The sequence below is a fragment of the Hemiscyllium ocellatum genome, chromosome 46 (genome assembly GCF_020745735.1).
Source record: "Hemiscyllium ocellatum isolate sHemOce1 chromosome 46, sHemOce1.pat.X.cur, whole genome shotgun sequence".
NCBI classification, from domain to species: Eukaryota; Metazoa; Chordata; class Chondrichthyes; order Orectolobiformes; family Hemiscylliidae; genus Hemiscyllium; species Hemiscyllium ocellatum.
Genome location: NC_083446.1, coordinates 1,383,518 through 1,403,358, shown reverse-complemented (window position 1 = coordinate 1,403,358; position 19,841 = coordinate 1,383,518). Strand labels below are relative to the sequence as shown.

The 19,841-nt window shown below is 49.9% G+C and overlaps 1 protein-coding gene across 1 annotated transcript; it reads left to right on the top strand.

The window, feature by feature from the left end:
* The first annotated feature begins 2,306 nt into the window (after window positions 1-2,306).
* On the top strand, window positions 2,307-14,357 carry LOC132836169 (neutral alpha-glucosidase AB-like). The gene is made up of 7 exons (XM_060855496.1): window positions 2,307-2,390; window positions 4,432-4,533; window positions 8,005-8,113; window positions 8,819-8,946; window positions 10,102-10,281; window positions 13,808-13,873; window positions 14,306-14,357. Exons 1-7 carry the CDS (start codon window positions 2,362-2,364, stop codon window positions 14,355-14,357), a joined length of 666 nt encoding a protein of 221 aa, XP_060711479.1. The 5' UTR covers window positions 2,307-2,361.
* Window positions 14,358-19,841: the final 5,484 nt, after the last annotated feature.

Below are 19,841 nucleotides of genomic sequence, written 5' to 3'. Positions count from 1 at the left end.
TGAGTGCAGTGACTTCCTGCTGTTTCTGTGTTGTTAGTGAACACTTGGACACATTGGATGCCAGAGAGTGAGACCAAACATGATCTGAACTGTTCATTTAGATGGAGTGGTCAGTTACAGAAAACATTCACAAGTGTCTGTCTTCCAAAACCCACCTTTGAGGTGAGCACCAATGATGAGAAAACGTTAGATCGTTAATTGGAGAGACGTTGCAGAAAGATACCACACAAGGGGATTTGCATGAAACACAGAGAGCTAGACCCACAGGCAGCAGCTAATCAGGAAGGCTCAGAGAATGTTGGCCATTACTTCGGGGGTGGGGTGTTAGAATATCAGAGTAGGGAAGTTTTGCTACAACTGTGTGAGGTGTTGCTCAGACCACATAGTCATACAGCATGGAAACTGATTCTTCGCTTCAACCGGTCCACGTCAAAGTAATCCCAAACTAAACTAGTCCCACCAGTCTGCTCCTGGCCCATATCCCTCCATACCTTTCATTTTCATGCACTTACCCAAGTATTTTTTATATGTTGTAACAGAACCCACATCCACCACTTCCTCAGGAAGTTCAGTCCACACACGGAGCACCCTCTGTGTAAAAGATTTGCCCTCTTAAGTCTTTTTTAAAAATCTCTCTCCTCTTGCCTTAAAAATGTGCCCCCTAGTCTTGAAAACGTCTATCCTAGAGAAAAGACTGCTACCATTAAGTCTATCTATGCCCCTCAATATTTTATAACTTTCTATAAGTTGCCTCTCAACCTCCTATGATCCATTTGGAGTTCTGAGAGCAGTTTTGGTATTCTTATTTAAGAAAAGGTATTTCTTCAGAAACTGTTCAGAGAAGGTTCACCACAATGATCCCGGTATGAAGGGATTGTCTTATGAGCAAAGACTTATTAGGCTCGGACTCTATTCCTAGACCTTCAGAGAAAGAGGTAATCATATTGACAATATAGGATTCCTAAGGAACTTGACAGGGTACGGCAAATACTGAGAGAATCTACCCCCTGGTGGGATACTCCAGGACCAAACAACACAGTGTCAGAAAAAAAGGGCACCAATTTAGAATTTGGATGAGGAGGAATTTCTTCTCTCTGAGGTTTGGAAGCCTTTGGAACTCCTTGCCACATAGAGCTGTGACGGCAGAATCCTTGTGGATATTTAAGTTAAAAATCACACAACGCCAGGTTGTAGTCCAACAGGTTTATTTGGAAGCACTCTAGCTTTCTGAGCGCTGCTCCTTCATCAGGTGGTTGTAGAGGTTAAGATCATGGTCACAGAATTTATAGCCAAAGGAGTTTAAAAATGTGTTGGAAAAACAGCAGGCCAGGCAGCATCTGAGGAGCAGGAGAATCGACGTTTCGGGCATGAGCCCTTCTTCAGGCTGCCTGGCCTGCTGTGTTTTTCCAGCACCACACTTTTCAACTCTGGTCTCCAGTCCTCACTTTCTCCTTCTAGCCAAAGGAGTCTCGTGTCATGGAGATGTGACACAGTGAACAATCTCAGATTAAAGCTTACATCTTTTATAATGGGATATGCCGGTTTCTGTTCTTTGATGTGTAAATTCCAGAACTTTTTAGAAATTAGATTCTGAAGATTCCATTCCCAGAGCCACCCGATGAAGGAGCGTCGCTCCGAAAGCTACTGCTTCCAATTAAACCTGTTGGACTGTAACCTGGTGTGGTGTGATTTTTAACTCTGTCCACCCCAGTCCAACACCAGCACCTCCAAGTCATGGTGGATATTTAAGGCTGAGATTAATATATTCTGGATCAGGCGGGGGATTGAGGGTCACGGGGAAAGGACAGGAGAGTGAGAAATGTTGGATCAGTCATGATCCTATTGAATGGTGGAGCAAACTCCAGGGGCCTATTCCTGTTCCTTTTTGTTATGGATGTAAAGCAGGGGCAGATTGAATTACAGGGGCTCTAGAAATGAGATGCCCAGCATAGAATCCCTTGTATTGGCCCAACAAGTCTGGACAGGATGGGCTGAACAGCCTCATCCAATGACCCTGGCTGATTGTCTCAGCTGTCAATCACCCAGATGTGACCCCGCCCCCAGTGAAGCACAGGAACATGTCAATCACCGAGATCTGGCCACGCCCCGGGTGACGTACAGAGCCAATCACCCAGCTCTGACCCCGTTCTCAGTGACGTACGGCGTCATGTCAATCACTTCGCCGTGAGCCCCGCCCTCAGTGATGCTTCGCCTCTTGACTGTGACCCCGCCCCTGCACACGCACGCCAATCAGATTGAGCTGACGTGTCCGCGCGCTGTGCCGGCTGAGGGGCGGGGCCTGTCCGCGGGGAAAGTTCAGGGGCGCGCTGACGTCACGCGGGCGGCTCGAGCTCGGCCAAGATGGCGGCGGCGGTGGCGCTGAGGCTGAGGTAGGGAGAGAGCTGAAGCTCGGTCCTTCCGCGTGGGGAGGGGGGGGGGAGAGAGAGGAGACACCGGGGGGGGGAGGGGAGACGGGATTAGGGGTTTCTAATGGAGCTGGGCTCAGGGGCAGCAGGATTTCCTGCCGCCAGGAGGTTAGCAACAGGAGCGGCCTATCTCCCCCCCCACAGAGACACCCCTCATCCCCTCCCCCCACAGACAGACCCCCAATCCCCTCCCCCCCAGACACCCCCCATCCCCTCGCCCCCATCCCCTCCCCCCCACAGACAGACCCCCAATCCCCTCCCCCCTCAGACAGACCCCCCATCCTCTCCACCCCCCCCAGACAGACCCCCATCCTCTCCCCCCCAGACACCCCCCATCCCCTCGCCCCCATCCCCTCCCCCCCCCTCAGACAGACCCCCATCCCCTCCCCCCCTCAGACAGACCCCCATCCCCTCCCCCCCTCAGACAGACCCCCATCCCCTCCCCCCCTCAGACAGACCCCCATCCCCTCCCCCCCTCAGACAGACCCCCATCCCCTCCCCCTCAGACAGACCCCCCATCCCCACCCCCCATCCCCTCCCCCCACAGACAGACCTCCCATCCCCTCCCCCACACAGACACCCCCATCCCCTCCCCCCACAGACAGACCTCCCATCCCCTCCCCCACACAGACACCCCCATCCCCTCCTCCCACAGACAGATCCCCTCCCCCCACAGACAGACCCCCATCTCCCATCCTGACCCCCATCCTCACCCCCAGCAGGCAGGACCACATCCCCGCCCCCATCTTCTCCCCCACAGGCAGACTCCAATCCCCAGCCCCCACGGGCAGGCCCCCATCCCCTTCTCTCCCCACCCCCCCGCAGGCAAGCCCCCATCTCTTCCCCCCCCCCCGCAACAAGCCCCCATCCCCTCTCCCCCACCCGCAGGCAAGCCCCCATCCCCTTCCCCACAGGCAGACCCTCGCCCCAACCCCCCAATCCCCACCCCCACAGACAGACCCCTGTTCCCAATGGAACCCCAATTACCATCCCACAGACTGGCCCCCAACCCCAATCTCCACCCCTATGGACCGAACCCATACCCCCCCACCTCTCTTCACCCACAGACAGACCTCCACCACTCCAAATGGACCCCTCAATCCCTATCCTGCAGACAGAACTCCCCTTCACCCACAGGTAGACCCCCACTCCGCATGAACCGCCCACAGATGACTTCCTCTTCACCCGCAGCTCAACCCATTTATTCTCCTACTCCCCAACTCCCCTCACCATCCCCATTACCTCACACTACCTCTCAACTCCTATTCCCCTACCTGTGATACCAGCTTCCTAATCAACATGATGGCTCAGTGGTTAGCACTGCTGCCACACAGCTCCCAGAACCTGGGTTCAATTCCAGCCTTGGGCAACTGTGTGGAAGTTGCGTATTCTCCCTGCATCTGTGTGGGTTTCCTCCCACAGTCCAAAAATGTGCAGGTTAGATAAGTTGGTCAATGTAGATTGTCCAAAGTGTTCAGGGATGTGTAGGTTAGGTGCATTGGTTGGGAGTAAATGTAGAGTAATAGGATCAGGGAATGGATCTGGGTGGGTTACTCTTCAAAGGGTCGGTGAGGACCCAGTGGGTCAAATGGCCTGTTTCCACATTGTAGTGATTCTATGATAAAACGTAATCTGATCATTTACGCCTTGAACTAGAGGTGTGAGAATTGACTGCTGTGTTTTCCAAATTACGAGAAATGATTCCGAGAAGTGAGTACGAGAAACACTTTTTAAAAAATATTGAGGTTTTAAATAGTAATTTGTGGGGAAGGGGAAGCACTTTCAACTTATGATAATGCTGTGTGCCTCTCATTTTGATGTGTTTGTGACTGGCTTCTCAGATCTGACCCTGTTGGATGTGGTGGTTTGTACATTGATGTAACATTGCACTCTCAAATACCAGAGTCAATGTTCCAAACTCTAGGTGTGTGAGGAGTCATTGGTGGATGCCTTACACTTGATCAGTTAGTTAATAAATAGGTTCACTTACTGTCTCTCTTTCTAGTGTGCGATGGATAGTCCTAACTTGGGTGGCTCTTCATATCACTACAACAGAAGCTGTGGACAGAAGTAACTTTAAAACCTGTGAACAAAGTGCATTCTGCAAGTAAGTGTTCACAAAATACAAGGGTCAAAATCTTTCTCCATCATGTCCTTTGTCTCCAAGTGTTTTGCCTCTTATGTTTTAGAAGCTGTGAAATTGATGGAAATGGGTTTTACTTTAAACCTGGAGGCTGATCAAGTCAAATAAGGAGTATTAACATGAGGGCGCCTTTTGTGTATTAGTTCATAGACTGGTGAACTTGTTTGATTTAACCTGATTTGATTTATTATTGTCACCTGTATCTAGGTACAGTCAAAAGTCTTGTTTTGTGTGTAGTACAGGCAGATCATAACAAACGAAGTGCGTCAGGGTAATAGAACTGAGCGAGGATTATAATGTTACAGATGCAGAGAAGGTCCTCAAAGAGCAAGATCAACATTCAATTTAAAATGGAGGGGTCCATCCAGAAGTGGAACAGTGGGGAAGAAGCTGTTCTTGTGTCGGTCGGTCCATGTGTTTAAGCTCTGCCCAATGGCAGAGATCGGAAGAGATTCTGACCAGAGTGAGAGAGGTCTTTGGCGATGGCTGCCTTTCTGAGGCAGTGGGAAACACAAGCAGTCATGGATGGAAGACGTGATAGAATGATAGACTGGGCTGTGTTCTCAACTCTGTCGTTTCTTTTGGTCCTGGGCAGAGGACCCAAGCCTTACCAAACCATGATGCAACCAGATAAAATGGTGCATTCCTGTAAAAATTGGTAAGTGTCTTTATGGATGTGCTGAATTTCCATAGCTGCCCGAGGAAGTAGAGACATTGTTGTGCATTCTTGATTGTAGCATCAACATGAATGGACCAGGTGATCCTAGGAACTTGACACTCTCGCCCGTCTCCATCATCTCCAATGATACAGACAGCGACGTACCATCCACCTTGCTTCCTGAAGTTAATGACCAGATCTTTTGTTTTGCTGATGTTGAGGGTGAGCTTGTTCCCTTGAACCACACCACCCAGCACTCTGTCTCAGGCCTACAGCGATGGTGTGGTCAGCGAGCCTGTGGATGGAGTTAGGACAGTGTTTGCCAGCACAGCCATGGCTGTATAAGGAGTATAGGGAGGAGTTGGGTACACAGCCTGAGGGGTGCTGGTGTTGGGGGTTATCATGAGGGAGCTGGTGTTGCCTATTCTCACTGTGCGTGGGCTGTGCAGCAGGAAGTCGAAGATCCAGTTGCTGAGGTTGAAGCAGAGACCTGGTCTCGGAGTTTGGAGATTAGTTTGGAATGATGGTGTTGAAGGAGGAGCTGTAGTCAGTAAGTCCGAGACATTCCAGGGATGAGTGTAGGGACAGGAAGATGGTGCCAGCCATGGACCTTCCTGACTGGAGGTGAATTGCAGGGGATTGAGGCAGGCTGGAAGGCTGGAGTTGATGTGAGCTCTGACTAATCTCTGGAAGCACTCCATAATGTTGGGGGTCAGAGTTATTGAGGCATGCTGCAGGAGGTGGGGGGTTTGGCACCAGGATGATGGTGGTCTTTCTGAAGCAGGAGGGGACTTCAGGTCGTAGTCAGGAGTGGTGAAAGATGTCAGCGAATACTCCTGCATCATCTTGCATTTTGACAGTGTTTTTTTTTTGTAAACCTTCACGTGTCTCTCCATATCTTTGTAATGTCCAACTTTGCCTTCCTAAACCTGTCTGCCTCTCTCTTTAAAGATGCTTCTCAAAACCAGTGCCATTGACTGAGTTGTGGAATACCTTTCTTTGATACCTCCTGAGCAGCATTTCTGTCTGATTTATACTCCTGTGAAGCATCTATAAAGGTTTGACTGTTGGAAAGTGTTGTGTGTGGATTAGATGTGCTTAGTTACCTATCCATAAGGAAAAGCAGCTGACTCTTTGCCCCCTGGGACCTGCAAATGTTCACTCCTGAGCCAGGTTAGAGAAATTCCTGACGAGCTAGATTTCAGTGCCCGGAATCATGTATTTCTGTGTCTGTCTGGATTGAGTACAGGAGTTGGGAGGTCTTGTTACGGCTCTACAGGACATAGGTTAGGCCACTTTTGGAATATTGCGTGCAATTCTGGTCTCCTTCCTGTAGGAAGGATGTTGTAAAACTTGAAATGGTTCAGAAAAGATTTACCAAGGATGTTGCCAAGGTTGAAGGATCTGAGCTACAGGGAGAGGCTGAACAGGCTGGGGCTGTTTTCCCTGGAGTGTTGGAGGCTGAGGGGTGACCTTATAGAGATTTAATTAATCATGAGGGGCATGGATAGCATAATAATCAAGGTGTTTTCCCTGGGGTGGGGGTGTCCAGAAGTAGAGGGCATAGGTTTAGGGTGAGAGGGGAAAGATTTAAAAGGAACCTAAGGGGAAACTTTTTCACGCAGAGGGTGGTGCGTGTATGGAATGAGCTGCCAGAGGAAGTGGTGGAGGCTGGTACAATTGCAACATTTAAAAGGCATTTGGATGGGTATATGAATAGAAAGGGCGCTTAGAGGGATATGGGCCGGGTGCTGGCAGGTGGGACTAGATTAATTTCAGATATCTGGTCAGCATGGACGAGTTGGATTGAAAGGTTGTATCTGTGCTGTACATCTCTATAACTCTGTGCTCCACAATGTAGAGGTGCTGGTGTTGGACTGGGATGGGCAAAGTTAAAAATCCACACCACACCAGGTTATGGTCCAACAGTTTATTTGAAAGCCTGTATTTCCAATTGAACTTGCTGGATAATATCTTGGTATTATGTCATAGAGATGTACAGCATGTAAACAGACCCTTCGGTCCAACCTGTCCATGCTGACCCAGATATCCCAACCCAATCTAGTCTCACCTGCCAGCACCCGGCCCATATCCCTCCAAACCCTTCCTATTCATATACCCAGCCAAATGCCTCTTAAATGTTTCAATTGTACCAGCCTCCACCACTTTTTCTATGGCACATACACCCTCTGCGAGAAAAAGTTGCCCCTGAGGTCCCTTTTATATCTTTCCCCTCTCACCCTAAACCTGTGCCCTCTAGTTCTGGACTCCCCGACCTCAGGGAAAAGACTTTGCCTATTTATCCTATCCATGCCCCTCATAATTTTGTAAACCTCTCAGCCTCGACACTCCAGGGAAAACAGCCCCAGCCTGTTCAGCCTGTCCCTGTAGCTCAGACCCTCCAACCCTGGCAACATCCTTGTAAATCTTTTCTGAACCCTTTCAAGTTTCACAACACCTTTCCGATAGGAAAGAGACCAGAATTGCACGCAATATTCCAACAGTGGCCTAACCAATGTCCTGTACAGCCGCAACATGACCCTCCCAACTCCTGTACTCAATACTCTGACCAATAAAGGAAAGCGTACCAAACGCCGCCTTCACTATCCTATCTACCTGTGACTCCACTTTCATGTGATTTGTAACTCTGTGCTCCATCTGTGAGCCCGTTTGCTTTGAGCTGTTGCTGCACCCACCACGTGGCTGAAGAGAGTTTTATTTCAGAACAATTGGAGTGAGATGCAAACTGTCCGATGACAGCAATTATTCTTTCCCAGGCGACAGAGGAATATTAAACCGGAGAATTCTCCCTATCGCGCTCTGCTCAACTCATTGGATGTGACCCATGAAAGTGTGAAGCTGCAGCTGATTAATGAAGTGAATAAGGTGAGTGGTCTTGTGTCTTTGGAAGTGGGGTGAGAATTTTATTTCTGTAGAGAGCTGTTGTGCTCTGGAATACACTGATTAATATCAAAGAGCCAGCATGGAAATAATGGGCGGATTGGTTGTCTCCAGTGCTGTGGTTTAGAAGCATTTGGGAATACAGGTGAATATTTTAGCTGAGACTCCGTGTTGACTGTTGGGATCCCACCTCCAGCTGAAGGGAACACAACCCCTGAAGCCAGCTCTAAATCTCTCCATCCAAAGCCTCAGTCCCTGTCCTCACAGGGAGTCAGGTACAGCCCCAAACCACTTTTGTTCTTCTCCCAGGGCCTTTCAGCATGGGCTTCCCATCCTCACGGTCAGTTCTCCGCCACCTTCCTGATTTCCATTCAGCTGTTGTCATCAAACGGCGAGTAGAGCTGGGAATGGTAGAAAGTCCAACCTGGAACAGATGGCAGCAGCGATGGGAGGAGAAAGTGTGACCACCTGAGAACTGCTCTGGGCCAAGCCCACTTACATTGAACTCTTGCTGCTACTGCTGGAACTGAACTTCAACATCAGCATCACAGTGTTGGCCACAGCCAGACGGGGAGCTAAACAAGTGGGAGGGGAGGGGAGGGGTGGGGTGGGGTGGACATTACTGTGGAGCCTGTTTGTCACCCCCTGGTTGGAGTTGGATAGAGATATGAATCCTTGCATCTTTCACAGGTTCCGCTCCTACTTGAAGTATATGGTCTGCAAGGGAATATGACCAGGATTAAAATTAATGAATTAAATCCACTGAAAACGAGATATGAAGTTCGGGACGTGTTAGTGCGAGAGCCGCCTACTGTACCGTAAGTTGCTAGTCAACTTGTTTTGGTTCCTTACTCCACACTATTCCGCTACGTACGCTCCTTTTTGTGAAGCAGTTGAAGGAATTGAGGTACCTGTTTATTGATGCTACACAAGAATGTGAATTTTAAACTGACGATTAGTTTCGGGAATTAAATCAACATGGGGTCGAATGCAGTTCTGAGGCAGGGTCGCTCTCCCTGAAACGTTAACTCTGATTTCTCTCCACAGATACTGTCAGACGTGGTGAGCTTTTCCAGCCATTTCTGTTTCAGTCTGGGGTCAAATACAGGGTACTCTTTTAATCAGAAACTAAAACTTCCTCAACACCATCCCCATCAAACACTCCCAGGACGGGATTAGATGCAGAGTAAAGCTATCTCTCCTCTCTCAAGCAGAAAGTCACAAACGATACTGTCCCCATAAGCAGGTACAGTGCAGAGTTAGGTACAGAGTAAAGCTCTGTGTACACTGTCCCAATCAAACATTTGCAGGACAGGAACAACATGATGTTAGCTAAGAGTAAAGCTCCTTCTACCCTTCTAAACTGAAATTGGAGCTCCCTTAAGAGTTTTAAGCTGAATACTGAACTTAAACTGTCCCGTCAAAACACTCCGAGGACAGGGATAACGGTGGGCCAGGTACAGAGTAAAGCTCTACTCTCCTAGGTTGAAAATAACGATTACTCAACACCGTCTGCAACAAACCGTACCAGGCTAGGTATAGCATGGGGGTAAAGCTGCAGAGGAAATCTACTCCTACCCTTTCAAACTGAAGTTAAAGCTCTCTCAACACTCTCCCCATCAAATCCTCCCAGGACGGGGGTAGCACAGGGTTAGGTAGAGAATGAAGAGTTTTTTATAATGTTTTCCCACCTTGCATTCTGGAACAGCTGTCTGCTGGTTTGCTCGAATATTTTAAGACCATGGTATGGAGGTGTTGGTGTTGGACTGGGTGGGCAAAATCAGAAGTTACCAGGTTATGGTCTAATGGGTTTATTTGAAATTGTAAGCTTTCGGAGTGCTGCTCCTTTGTCAGGAGAAGTCACTTCCTGTTGGACTGTAACCTGGTGTTGTGTGACTTCTGACCAGATTGTTAATAGATTTTAAATTGGACCATCCTGCATAAAGGTAATGGATGTGTTTTCTTGCTTTCAGCTTAACAGTTGTAGGCAGGGATGAAGACAGTGTGGAACTGGGCTTTGAAAACAAGTTGTACAAAGTGATCATCACCTCCAAGCCGTTCAGAATGGACATCATGACTGGGAATGAGCTGCTGCTGAGTATCAACTCACGGGGGCTGATGGTGTTTGAGCACTTACGAAAAAGGAAGGACTCGTGAGTACTCGCTCAGCTGTCTCAGTTACAGAATTCAAACTCCAGGGTGTGAAAAATTCACCAACTATTTCCCAGTGTCCCTCTTTCCCCTCCCTGAGTTGACCGAAATGAATGATGTTTACTTGCAGATTTCTTTTATTTCTGCTTCTGTAAAAATAATAATTATTTGACCCAGCGGTATAGAATGTGCAGTTATTATCAAGGTCTTCATCTGTTTCAATTCTAACTTCCTGTGATTGTCCAACTTGTTAGCTAACTGTTTTAATAACTCCTCCCTTGTTCCCCTCCGAGTTGAATGTCATCCTGACTCAACACCATATTGTTGTCCCTTCACTGTTGCTGGGTCTGAATCTACAACACCCTCTATAATAGCCCTCTGACTGTACCCTCCAAACAGACAAATTAGGAGCAGAGAAAGCCCTCAGCTATTCAGTAAGATCATGGTCAATTCCACATTCTTATTTAAACTAATAACCTTTGATTCTCTTAACAAGAATGTATTCACTGAGCCAAACACTCTGAATGCTGGAGATCTGAAATGAACACAAAGTGCTACAGAAACTCTGTTAATGCTTCAGTTTTGAAGAAGTCCTATCAGGCTCGAAATGTTGACTGTTTCTTGTCTCCATGGATGATGCCAGACCTGCTGAGTTTCTGCAGAGCTTGTAGTTTTAAAAGTCTAGCCCACTCCTGACTTTAAAAAAAAATCAATAAGTCTTTTCTGAGGCAGAGTACCAAACACACTCAACTCAGGAAAGAAAATTCTTCTCATCTCTATCCTGAGAGAGCCATCCCTACAAATAAAACTTACTCCCTTAGCCTTGGACTGACCCATGAGGAAACATTATTTCCCTATCCAGCCATTTGGAGTCTTGGGCACTTTAATCAAGGTCCCCACCTCAGCCCTCACCTCATCTTTCTAATGTTGAAGCCCTGTCTGTCCAACCTTGCCTCACAATACCAGCCACCCACTCCAGATATCAATCTTGTAACCCTTCCCTGAACTTACTCCAATGTGTTCCTTCTTTCCTTGAAAGCTGCTCAGTATTTGAGATCTGGTCTCCCTAATGCCCTGTATTACCGAAGGACAATGTCTTCCTTTTGTGTTCAGTACTTCTCATAACAAAGGTTAATACCCGACTGACCACCCCAATTACTTCCTGCATCTCTGCCTCATGGAGTGGGATTGTTCAAGTAGACAGCTCACTGCCACCACCTTAAGGGACAATTCAGGAAGGGCCATAAACACTGGCTGTGCCACTGATGCCTCGATCTTGAGAATAAATCTTCTTTTTAAATTGCTGCTTTTAGTCTTGTCATTCAGTCCAGCCAATGGGTACCAGTCTTCATCTGTGTCACCACCCCCTTCCATGGTCCTTTCTCCTGTGTCCGGTCTCATCTTGAATGTTGATTTTTGCCTGTATTTCCACCTCAACCTGGGATGGACTCCTCTCTCAGTCGAAAGCGGGTTGTACCCTCTGTTCTTAAATGTCTTACGTTTTAGCCCTGTATCCATTTTCCCCTTGTTTTAGACACCACAATTACTGGGAGCAGTCTCTACTCTCTGCCGTCTGACTCCTATCGTAGCTGCCCCATGGTTGTTTGTTCAGACACAGCAGCAGCCCTAGTGAGTCCATTATTGCAGCTGGAAAGCTCTACAATCCCTCATCCTCTACAGCGTGAAGCTTGCAGTCCCGTCCAGGGTTTTGCCTATGAAATAGGAGTAGTGGGAGGCCATTCAGCCCCCCCTCATGTCCTGCTGGATCATGGCTGATCTAATTGTGCTCTCAACACCAGATTCTCCCCGCTTCCATATATATATCATACACACTCCCTTCCTTTGTCCATCTATCTTGGCCTTGAATGGACTCAGGATCACTGAGTATACACTGTTCACAGGAGATGAGAGTGTTCCACAGCCCTCCTGAGTGAAAAACATCCTTCCAACATCTCCTCTTAAATGGGGAGCCCCTTTTGAAACCATGTTCCTTACTCCATGAGGAGACGCCATCTCTCAGCATCCCCTCAGGGTGTCCTATCTCTCAGTAAGAACTGCATTCATTCTCCCAAACTCTGATGGATACAGATCCAACCTTTCCTTGTGAGATCATCTTCCATTTTGGGTATCAGGCAGGTGGGATCTCTAAACTGCTCACACATTTTATTTATTTTCCTCTGATTAACCTGTCCAGTGATTGTTATGGCATGCCTTAGGGGTCATTGGGACTTGAACCTGGGCCTCTAACCCTGAGGTAGGGACGCTGCCACTGATCCACTGTTACTGCAATATGACCTTTCTTCAATAAGCAGTCACCCATGATCTTGTCTCTTCTTTTAATATCCTCTTGTGATATCTGCGAGGTTTTGGTCTCCTGTGCTGATTACCCTCCTGCTCCAGGTAGCTGAGACTCTGTTTTCTCCTGACTCTGTGAAACACTTTGGGATGTTGGAGAACATTCTAGAAATACATGGTGTTGCTGTCTCCCTCGCTCCTCTGTTTGCAGTGTAAAAGCAGGGCTGTGCCCTGTGCAATTGATGGATTTTTCTCACCCACCTTTCTCCAGATAGCTCTGCTATTTTGTTGTGTTTTTGAATGTTTTCTGTGTGTGGTTTTGTTATTGGGAAGGGGTCTGCTGGTCTTTCTCTCTCTTTCAGCTATTGCAGTTTTCCCAATCATGAGATCTGTTCAACTTCTACTTGGGCTTTATTCCCAAGTCTGGACTGATGATCAGCCAATGACTGCAGCCTGGGGTATGCAGTAGGCATGGCATTCCTGGCTTCCCTGCTGGACAGCTCAGATGTGACATGTGACCCAGAGAGGACTTGCCTGAGATGTTTGGAGATCCTGCTGTCATCAGCTGTTTAATGTATTCACTGGGGCCAGGAAGCAGAGGATTACTGCTGCCCGGAGACCCTTCCCTCACTCTGAGGGGAAACAGCTTCAGCGATCTGCTTTAACTGTTAAACTCCTTGTGAGTAGTTCCCTTTATGTAGCTGTCCCAGTGTCATGGTTTGCCAGTTGGTTTGATCATTCGAGCTAGGGTGTCTCTCTCGCGCTCTCTCTTGCGCACGGGCTCTCCCTCTCTCTCACTTGGGCTCTCCCTCCCCCCGCCCGCCTGCGTGCGCTCTCCCCCTCTGGCTCATGTGGGCTCTCTTCTTTCCCCCCCTCGCCCCCGCGCGCTCTTCCCCCTCTCACCCTTCCCACCCCCCCCCTCTCGCGGGCTCTCTCCCCTCCTCCTCTCTCTCTTTCCCCACCCCCCTTTGCCCACGCGCGCTCTCCCCCTCTCGCTCTGTCTGGCTCCCCTGCTTTCAGTGTAGGGTATGATGGATGCCAATAGCTGTGGTGTGCAGGAGATGGGCAGATTTCTTCCCTTGTTGTGTGACTGCTGGTAAAGATTGTATAAGCTCTTGGTGTTTTGCTGTCTGAACAACGACAACTGAAACTCATTTTGTTTTTTATTTGTTATTTTATTCCATTTTGTTTCTCCCCACCCCTCCCACCTCTTTGCAACTTCCACCCCCTCAGTTACACGGAAAAAATTAGTAGCACAGTCGGTAGCATGTGGAGTAAAATCAAGAACGTGTTCATTAGGTAAATGCTGCACCACCACTGTCTTTTTAGTCCTGTTTGTGCACCTGATGATACTAATGCTTGGGGTTGCAACGATATTAAAGCAGAGGGGAGATCAGAATCTCTCTGTACACCGCACTGGTGTGAAAACATAGACCCGATCAATGGATAAAACATCGATCCAATCCCAAACTTCCCCAGCAAGCTTGACTCCTATGGCTCTGTGCAGTATTCCAAGATGAGAGACTCTATTCAGGGTGCCCTCTGCTAAGCTGCTGTGGAGTTATTGACTGATCACTGTGATCTCTCTCTTATCAGAGAATGGACAGCAGACCCAGGCAGGAGGTGAGGCGGATTCTGTGGTAGAGATGCTCATGAGATACAGCGACCCTGAACCTTGTACCTCCCTGGCTGTGCTCAACTCTGCACCTGTTGCATCCTCTTCCTCACCAGTGCATGCATGCTTCTGTTCGCGCTTTTTGCTTGTGGCGAGGGGACTGAGTAAAGCCTCAAACAGCTTTGAACATGTCCTTGTAAACATTGGTTTGAAAGTACCACCAGTGGGTGTCTGCTGGCTGTCCAGTGCAGAATGCTTGCAGTTGGAGGATGAGCAGTCAGGTTAGCCATGTCTCTGTAGATCCATGTCATGTCATGTTCTCACTTGGCAGGAGAAGTTTGCTTGAACACCAGAATGCCTCTTTCAGGTAGGGTGATGAATCGCAGGGGTGTTGTCACAGTGATGGTTGTAGCTTTTTGTTGGATCACCCTCCCCACTCCGGAGTTGAGAGCCACCATGCAGACTAATCCAATCTGTCTCTGGCATTTGTTGCTGGCCCTGGAATGTCAGCTTTCCCTACAAGATAGCCTGGCTTCTGCCTTCTGTAGAATTCAGCTTTGAGAGAGACCTCTATTAACCAAGAGCGATCCTAATGAGGCTGTTTTAATCTCCCCGACCTCATGAGAGGCCGTTCAGATGCAGCAGTGTACCTGCTGAGTCGGTCTGTTGAAGTCGATGAGCTGGGCGAGGATGTAAACATCCTTCCCTCTGACCTGAGAGGCCGTAGGATTGCTGCTGGGAAGGAAGATATCATGTTTCCACCATCCCATCCCAGGGACCGAGTCAAGTGGTTGGTCCATAACATCACCAAGTTGAGCACCGCTAACCTGTTACATTGGTTTCTCTGTTCGCCGAGCTGGGAATTTGTGTTGTAGACGTTTCGTTCCCTGTCTCGGTGACATCCTCAGTGCTTTGGAGCCTCCTGTGAAGCGCTTCTGTGATGTTTCCTCCGGTATTTGTAATGGTTTGAAGCTGCCACTTCCGGTTTTCAGTTCCAGCTGCCCATTCTCTTCACAGAGAACAGCCAGGGAATTCCTAGAGGGATGGCATTCATCCACAGATTCAATCAATAAGCACATTGACCTGGACCCAATATACCGGCCACAGCAGCGGACAGCTGGAACTGACAACCGGAAGTAGCAGAGACAAATCACTATAAATGCTGGAGGAAACATCACAGAAGCGCTTCACAGGAGGCTCCCAAGCACTGAGGGTGTCACCTAGACAGGGGACGAAATGTCTGCAACACAAATTCCCAGCTCGGCGAACAGAACCACAACAACGAACACCCGAACTACAAATCTTCTCACAAACTTTGAATTGGTTTCTCCACCGTCACTGCCTTCAGTCCCTCCCTAAATCTCCCAGCCCTGATGCTTTTCTCTCTGCCTGTCACCGGCCTGACACCTCCCCACAGATGCTATGTGCTTGGTAGGGACCTATATACCCATGAACACTGCATCTGACACCAGTCTGCCTGCCTGTACCCCTTCTGTGTTCATACTCTGCCTGCAGCGGCTGTGACTGATGCATGTGCACACATTCACCCGCTGTCCTTTACCCCCATCCCCAAACACTGCACATAGGCCCTCCAACATACACAGCATGCCGTGTCCCCAGGTACATGTGTGCGCACATGCACTCTCTCTGCACAAAGGCCCTCCAACGCACAACACGCCCTGTCCCTAATCCCCTCCCCAAATACACGCACACACCCACCCCCACACAGTGTCCCTGGCCCCTTCCCAAATACACGCACCTGCACACAGACAGGCGCACGTCGCACATGGGCCCTCCAACACACTCGAGCTGAACTTGGCACCCTCCCCAAATACACGCCTACACGCACTGTCCCTGGCCACTCCCCGAATACACGCATGTGTGCACACAGACAGGCACATGGGCCCTCCACCCCTCGGGCCCCTGTGTTCCCTCCGACTAACCGGAGAGATTTATCTGATGCTGTCGTGGGGCGCAGTGTTGAGTTATTAAATGTTAACAGGTAAAAGGAGGGGGCCTCTGGAACCGCAGGATATTACCTGGAGAAGAGGTGAGCAGGTGTTTTACACGACCTGACACTTTGACTCTTCATCCTGTTTGAATTGAGTGTGAGTCGACATGGCCGTGTCCTGCTCCTAGCCTAGAGCTTGCTGACTGCTTTAGCTTTTGCATTAGTTTTCACTCCCAGCGCATTCTGCCCAACTGTTTGCTGTTCCTGTCACATCACAGCTAGTTCATTACCACTCGCTTGTTCCTTTTTATTCTGACTTTTTATCTTGTTAATCTGTCTTTGGGACTAATGCGTTTGCTTCTGCCCCTTGCTAACCTGTGTTTGCTGCTGGCTGACATACAACATTCGTCCTGAAAGCTGGGAGCCGGTTTCTCGCTTCCCCCTGCACCGCCTGCTCATTGGTCTTTATTCCCCTGCTGTCTCCCCTTGCCCTCACTCCAAAGGTGTACTGTCTGATTGTCATGGTGCCCCTAGGTGCGCCTAGTGGGCTAGCCGCAGCAGTAGCCAGCTCTCCCACCCCCTGGGTTGTTGAAAAGGGGTAGCACTGGGTGATCCGTTCCCTGGCTGGGCCTGAGCTGGTCATGTGACAATGGGTCAGTCAGTGGTAAAAACGCTGCTCCTCTTTAATCTTCCTTGATCTGGGTTCAGTTCAGCTGCACTTGGTATCTGTTGCTCAGGCACACCATAACGAAGCCCTATACAAAGTTATCGCTGCAGCCCTAATGTTAAAGATGGGAGTCTTGATGTCCTGTGACATGTGTTATTCAGAGCGAACACTGTCCTGCGATGCTGTGGGGTTTCCGGAGTGGGTGTTATCCAAGCGGATGAACTGACCCCCTCAGAGCTCAGTTTAAAGATGGGCTAGTGCAGTCCGTAGTGAATCCATTGGCTTAAAGCTACGACACCCAGGGTAATTCTATCAAACACACCCAATGGTTTGCTGCATGTTTTAGAGTGTGACCTTCTAATATTCTGAGGCATGGTGTGTTGAAGGTATGAGAGCACTTTAACACTTTGTCCCACTGAGCTGCACGTGCCCCACTGTTGCTTCATCACTGTGTTTGCTAGTGCAGGGTCTGTGAGGCTGCACTTGGCCTTAGCACAGAGGCTGAGACAGGAGAAGAGGTGTCTGCACTGAGGTTAGTTGGAAGGGTGTCCCAGTCAGTGAGTGACCATATGTATTAGGCCATGCAATCCGCTTACTGCATGGGACCCAGGAACCAGGTGAGATGCAGGGGGGCTTCTCCTCCACAATGTGGGAAGATGCTGTGAGATGAGTCCTGAAGTTTAACTTGTCATTGTTTCTTGCAAGGTTTTGAACTTAATCCTGTACTGCTGTACCACTTTCCTCTCCCTTTGAAGGGGCATGACATTTTGAGGTTTGAATTTACAGATAGATGTCTCCGAAGGTGCCTCACATCCACGTGCCCAGCCTCAGGAAGGGCAGAGGCGTATGTAAGCACTGAGCTTAACTTCCTGGTTTGGGGCAAGTTTTCAGGTTCACCTTTCCGGTTAACTGTCTGATGCTAGTCTCTGGAACATCCTGTGCAAGGCTTTGTGGCAACCCTTTAGTGGAGTTTCTGTACGCTGCAATGTGCCCAGCCTGGGAGGGGTTTGGTGATACCTACAGGACAGTCACTAGCATTCCCATGACTGGCTGTGTTACTGAACCAGATCTGCAGGAGTTTGTGATGAAGACACAGTGAGTCCACATTTCTGCTTGGAGCTGGACCGGAGGAGCTCTTTGTGAGCTTTTGAAATGGATTCTTGGGAAGGTTCTGTAGCTCTTGCGGCACAGGTGGTGCCAGAGACCCGGAATTCTGGAATGCTGCTCCTCCCCATCGCAGTCTCCCCTCGAGTGTGAGGGAAGGTGCAGCTTGAGGGAATGTGTCATATTGACCAGGGCCGAGGCTGCTCAGCAATGGAACTGGAGCAGGAGCCAAGAACAGGAATCGTGAGCTTGTGCAGTCAGAGGGTATTGTTGTAATGAGGCGTTAGGAAGCACCCAAGCATTTCTGCAGCAAGAAGGCAGTGTTCTCTGTACACACACTGTACCGTACCTCTCTGCTGTGCCCAGTTCCCCACCTCTTCTGTCAGTTAAACTCCAGTATTATTCTGCTAATTCAGGGGGTTCTCTCTCTCTCGCACACACTGAACCAACCTGAAGGGAAGTGAAAGGGGGTTAAACAGGATCAGTGAGGGGTTTGGGTGCAGTCAGTGTGAGCCTGTTCCCAGCAGCAGCAAGGTCAGCCACCCGCCCCCCTCCTCCAGACGGACACAGATTGTAGAGCAGTGAGGGCACTTGGAGATATAGCAGAGTTTTGGTGAGACATGCTCAATAGGATGAAGGGTTTTCTCCCTATTGTGCCATTGGGAGGAGAATGTTTGAATGGAGGCAGTGAGCTGTTGTGATCTGGGATGTGTTGCCTGCAAGTGCAGTGGGAGCAGATGGAAAAGGAGGCAGCGGAGATCAGAGAAAGGGTAGGTCAGAACACATTCACCCAATCTGGAGCTGGGGAAGGAGCACTGTAGGCTGGGTGGGACCAATCAGACAGCTCCCTCGGGGTCGGACTTGATATCGCTGCACAGGGTGGGGAGGGGGAGGGGGTGTATGTGGGGTGTGATATCACTGTACAGGGTGGGGAGGGGGAGGGGGTGTATGTGGGGTGTGATATCGCTGTACAGGGTGGGGAGGGGGAGGGGGTGTATGTGGGGTGTGATATCGCTGTACAGGGTGGGGAGGGGGAGGGGGTGTATGTGGGGTGTGATATCACTGTACAGGGTGGGGAGGGGGAGGGGATGTATGTGGGGTGTGATATCACTGTACAGGGTGGGGAGGGGGAGGGGGTGTATGTGGGGTGTGATATCGCTGTACAGGGTGGGGGGGGGAGGGGATGTATGTGGGGTGTGATATCACTGTACAGGGTGGGGAGGGAGGGGGTGTATGTGTGGTATCACTGTACAGGGTGGGGAGGGGGAGGGGGTGTTTGTGGGGTGTGATATCGCTGTACAGGGTCGGGAGGGGGTGTATGTGGGGTGTGATATCGCTGTACAGGGTGGGGAGGGGGAGGGGGTGTACGTGGGGTGTGATATCGCTGTACAGGGTGGGGGGGGGGGGTGTACGTGGGGTGTGATATCGCTGTACAGGGTGGGGGGGGGAGGGGGTGTACGTGGGGTGTGATATCGCTGTACAGGGTGGGGAGGGGGGAGGGGGTGTATGTGGGGTGTGGTATCGCTGTACAGGGTGGGGAGGGGGAGGGGGTGTATGTGGGGTGTGATATCGCTGTACAGGGTGGGGAGGGGGAGGGGGTGTATGTGGGGTGTGATATCGCTGTACAGGGTGGGGAGGGGGAGGGGGTGTACGTGGGGTGTGATATCGCTGTACAGGGTGGGGAGGGGGTGTACGTGGGGTGTGATATCGCTGTACAGGGTGGGGAGGGGGAGGGGGTGTACGTGGGGTGTGATATCACTGTACAGGGTGGGGAGGGGGAGGGGGTGTATGTGGGGTGTGATATCACTGTACAGGGTGGGGAGGGGGGAGGGGGTGTACGTGGGGTGTGATATCGCTGTACAGGGTGGGGAGGGGGAGGGGATGTATGTGGGGTGTGATATCACTGTACAGGGTGGGGAGGGGGAGGGGG

Coding starts and splice junctions, on each gene's coding strand:
- LOC132836169 (XM_060855496.1), top strand. CDS start 2,362: ATGGCGGCGGCGGTGGCGCTGAGGCTGAG. Junction 2,391..4,431: donor GCGGTGGCGCTGAGGCTGAG/GTAGGGAGAGAG, acceptor CTCTCTTTCTAG/TGTGCGATGGATAGTCCTAA. Junction 8,947..10,101: donor CGAGAGCCGCCTACTGTACC/GTAAGTTGCTAG, acceptor TCTTGCTTTCAG/CTTAACAGTTGTAGGCAGGG.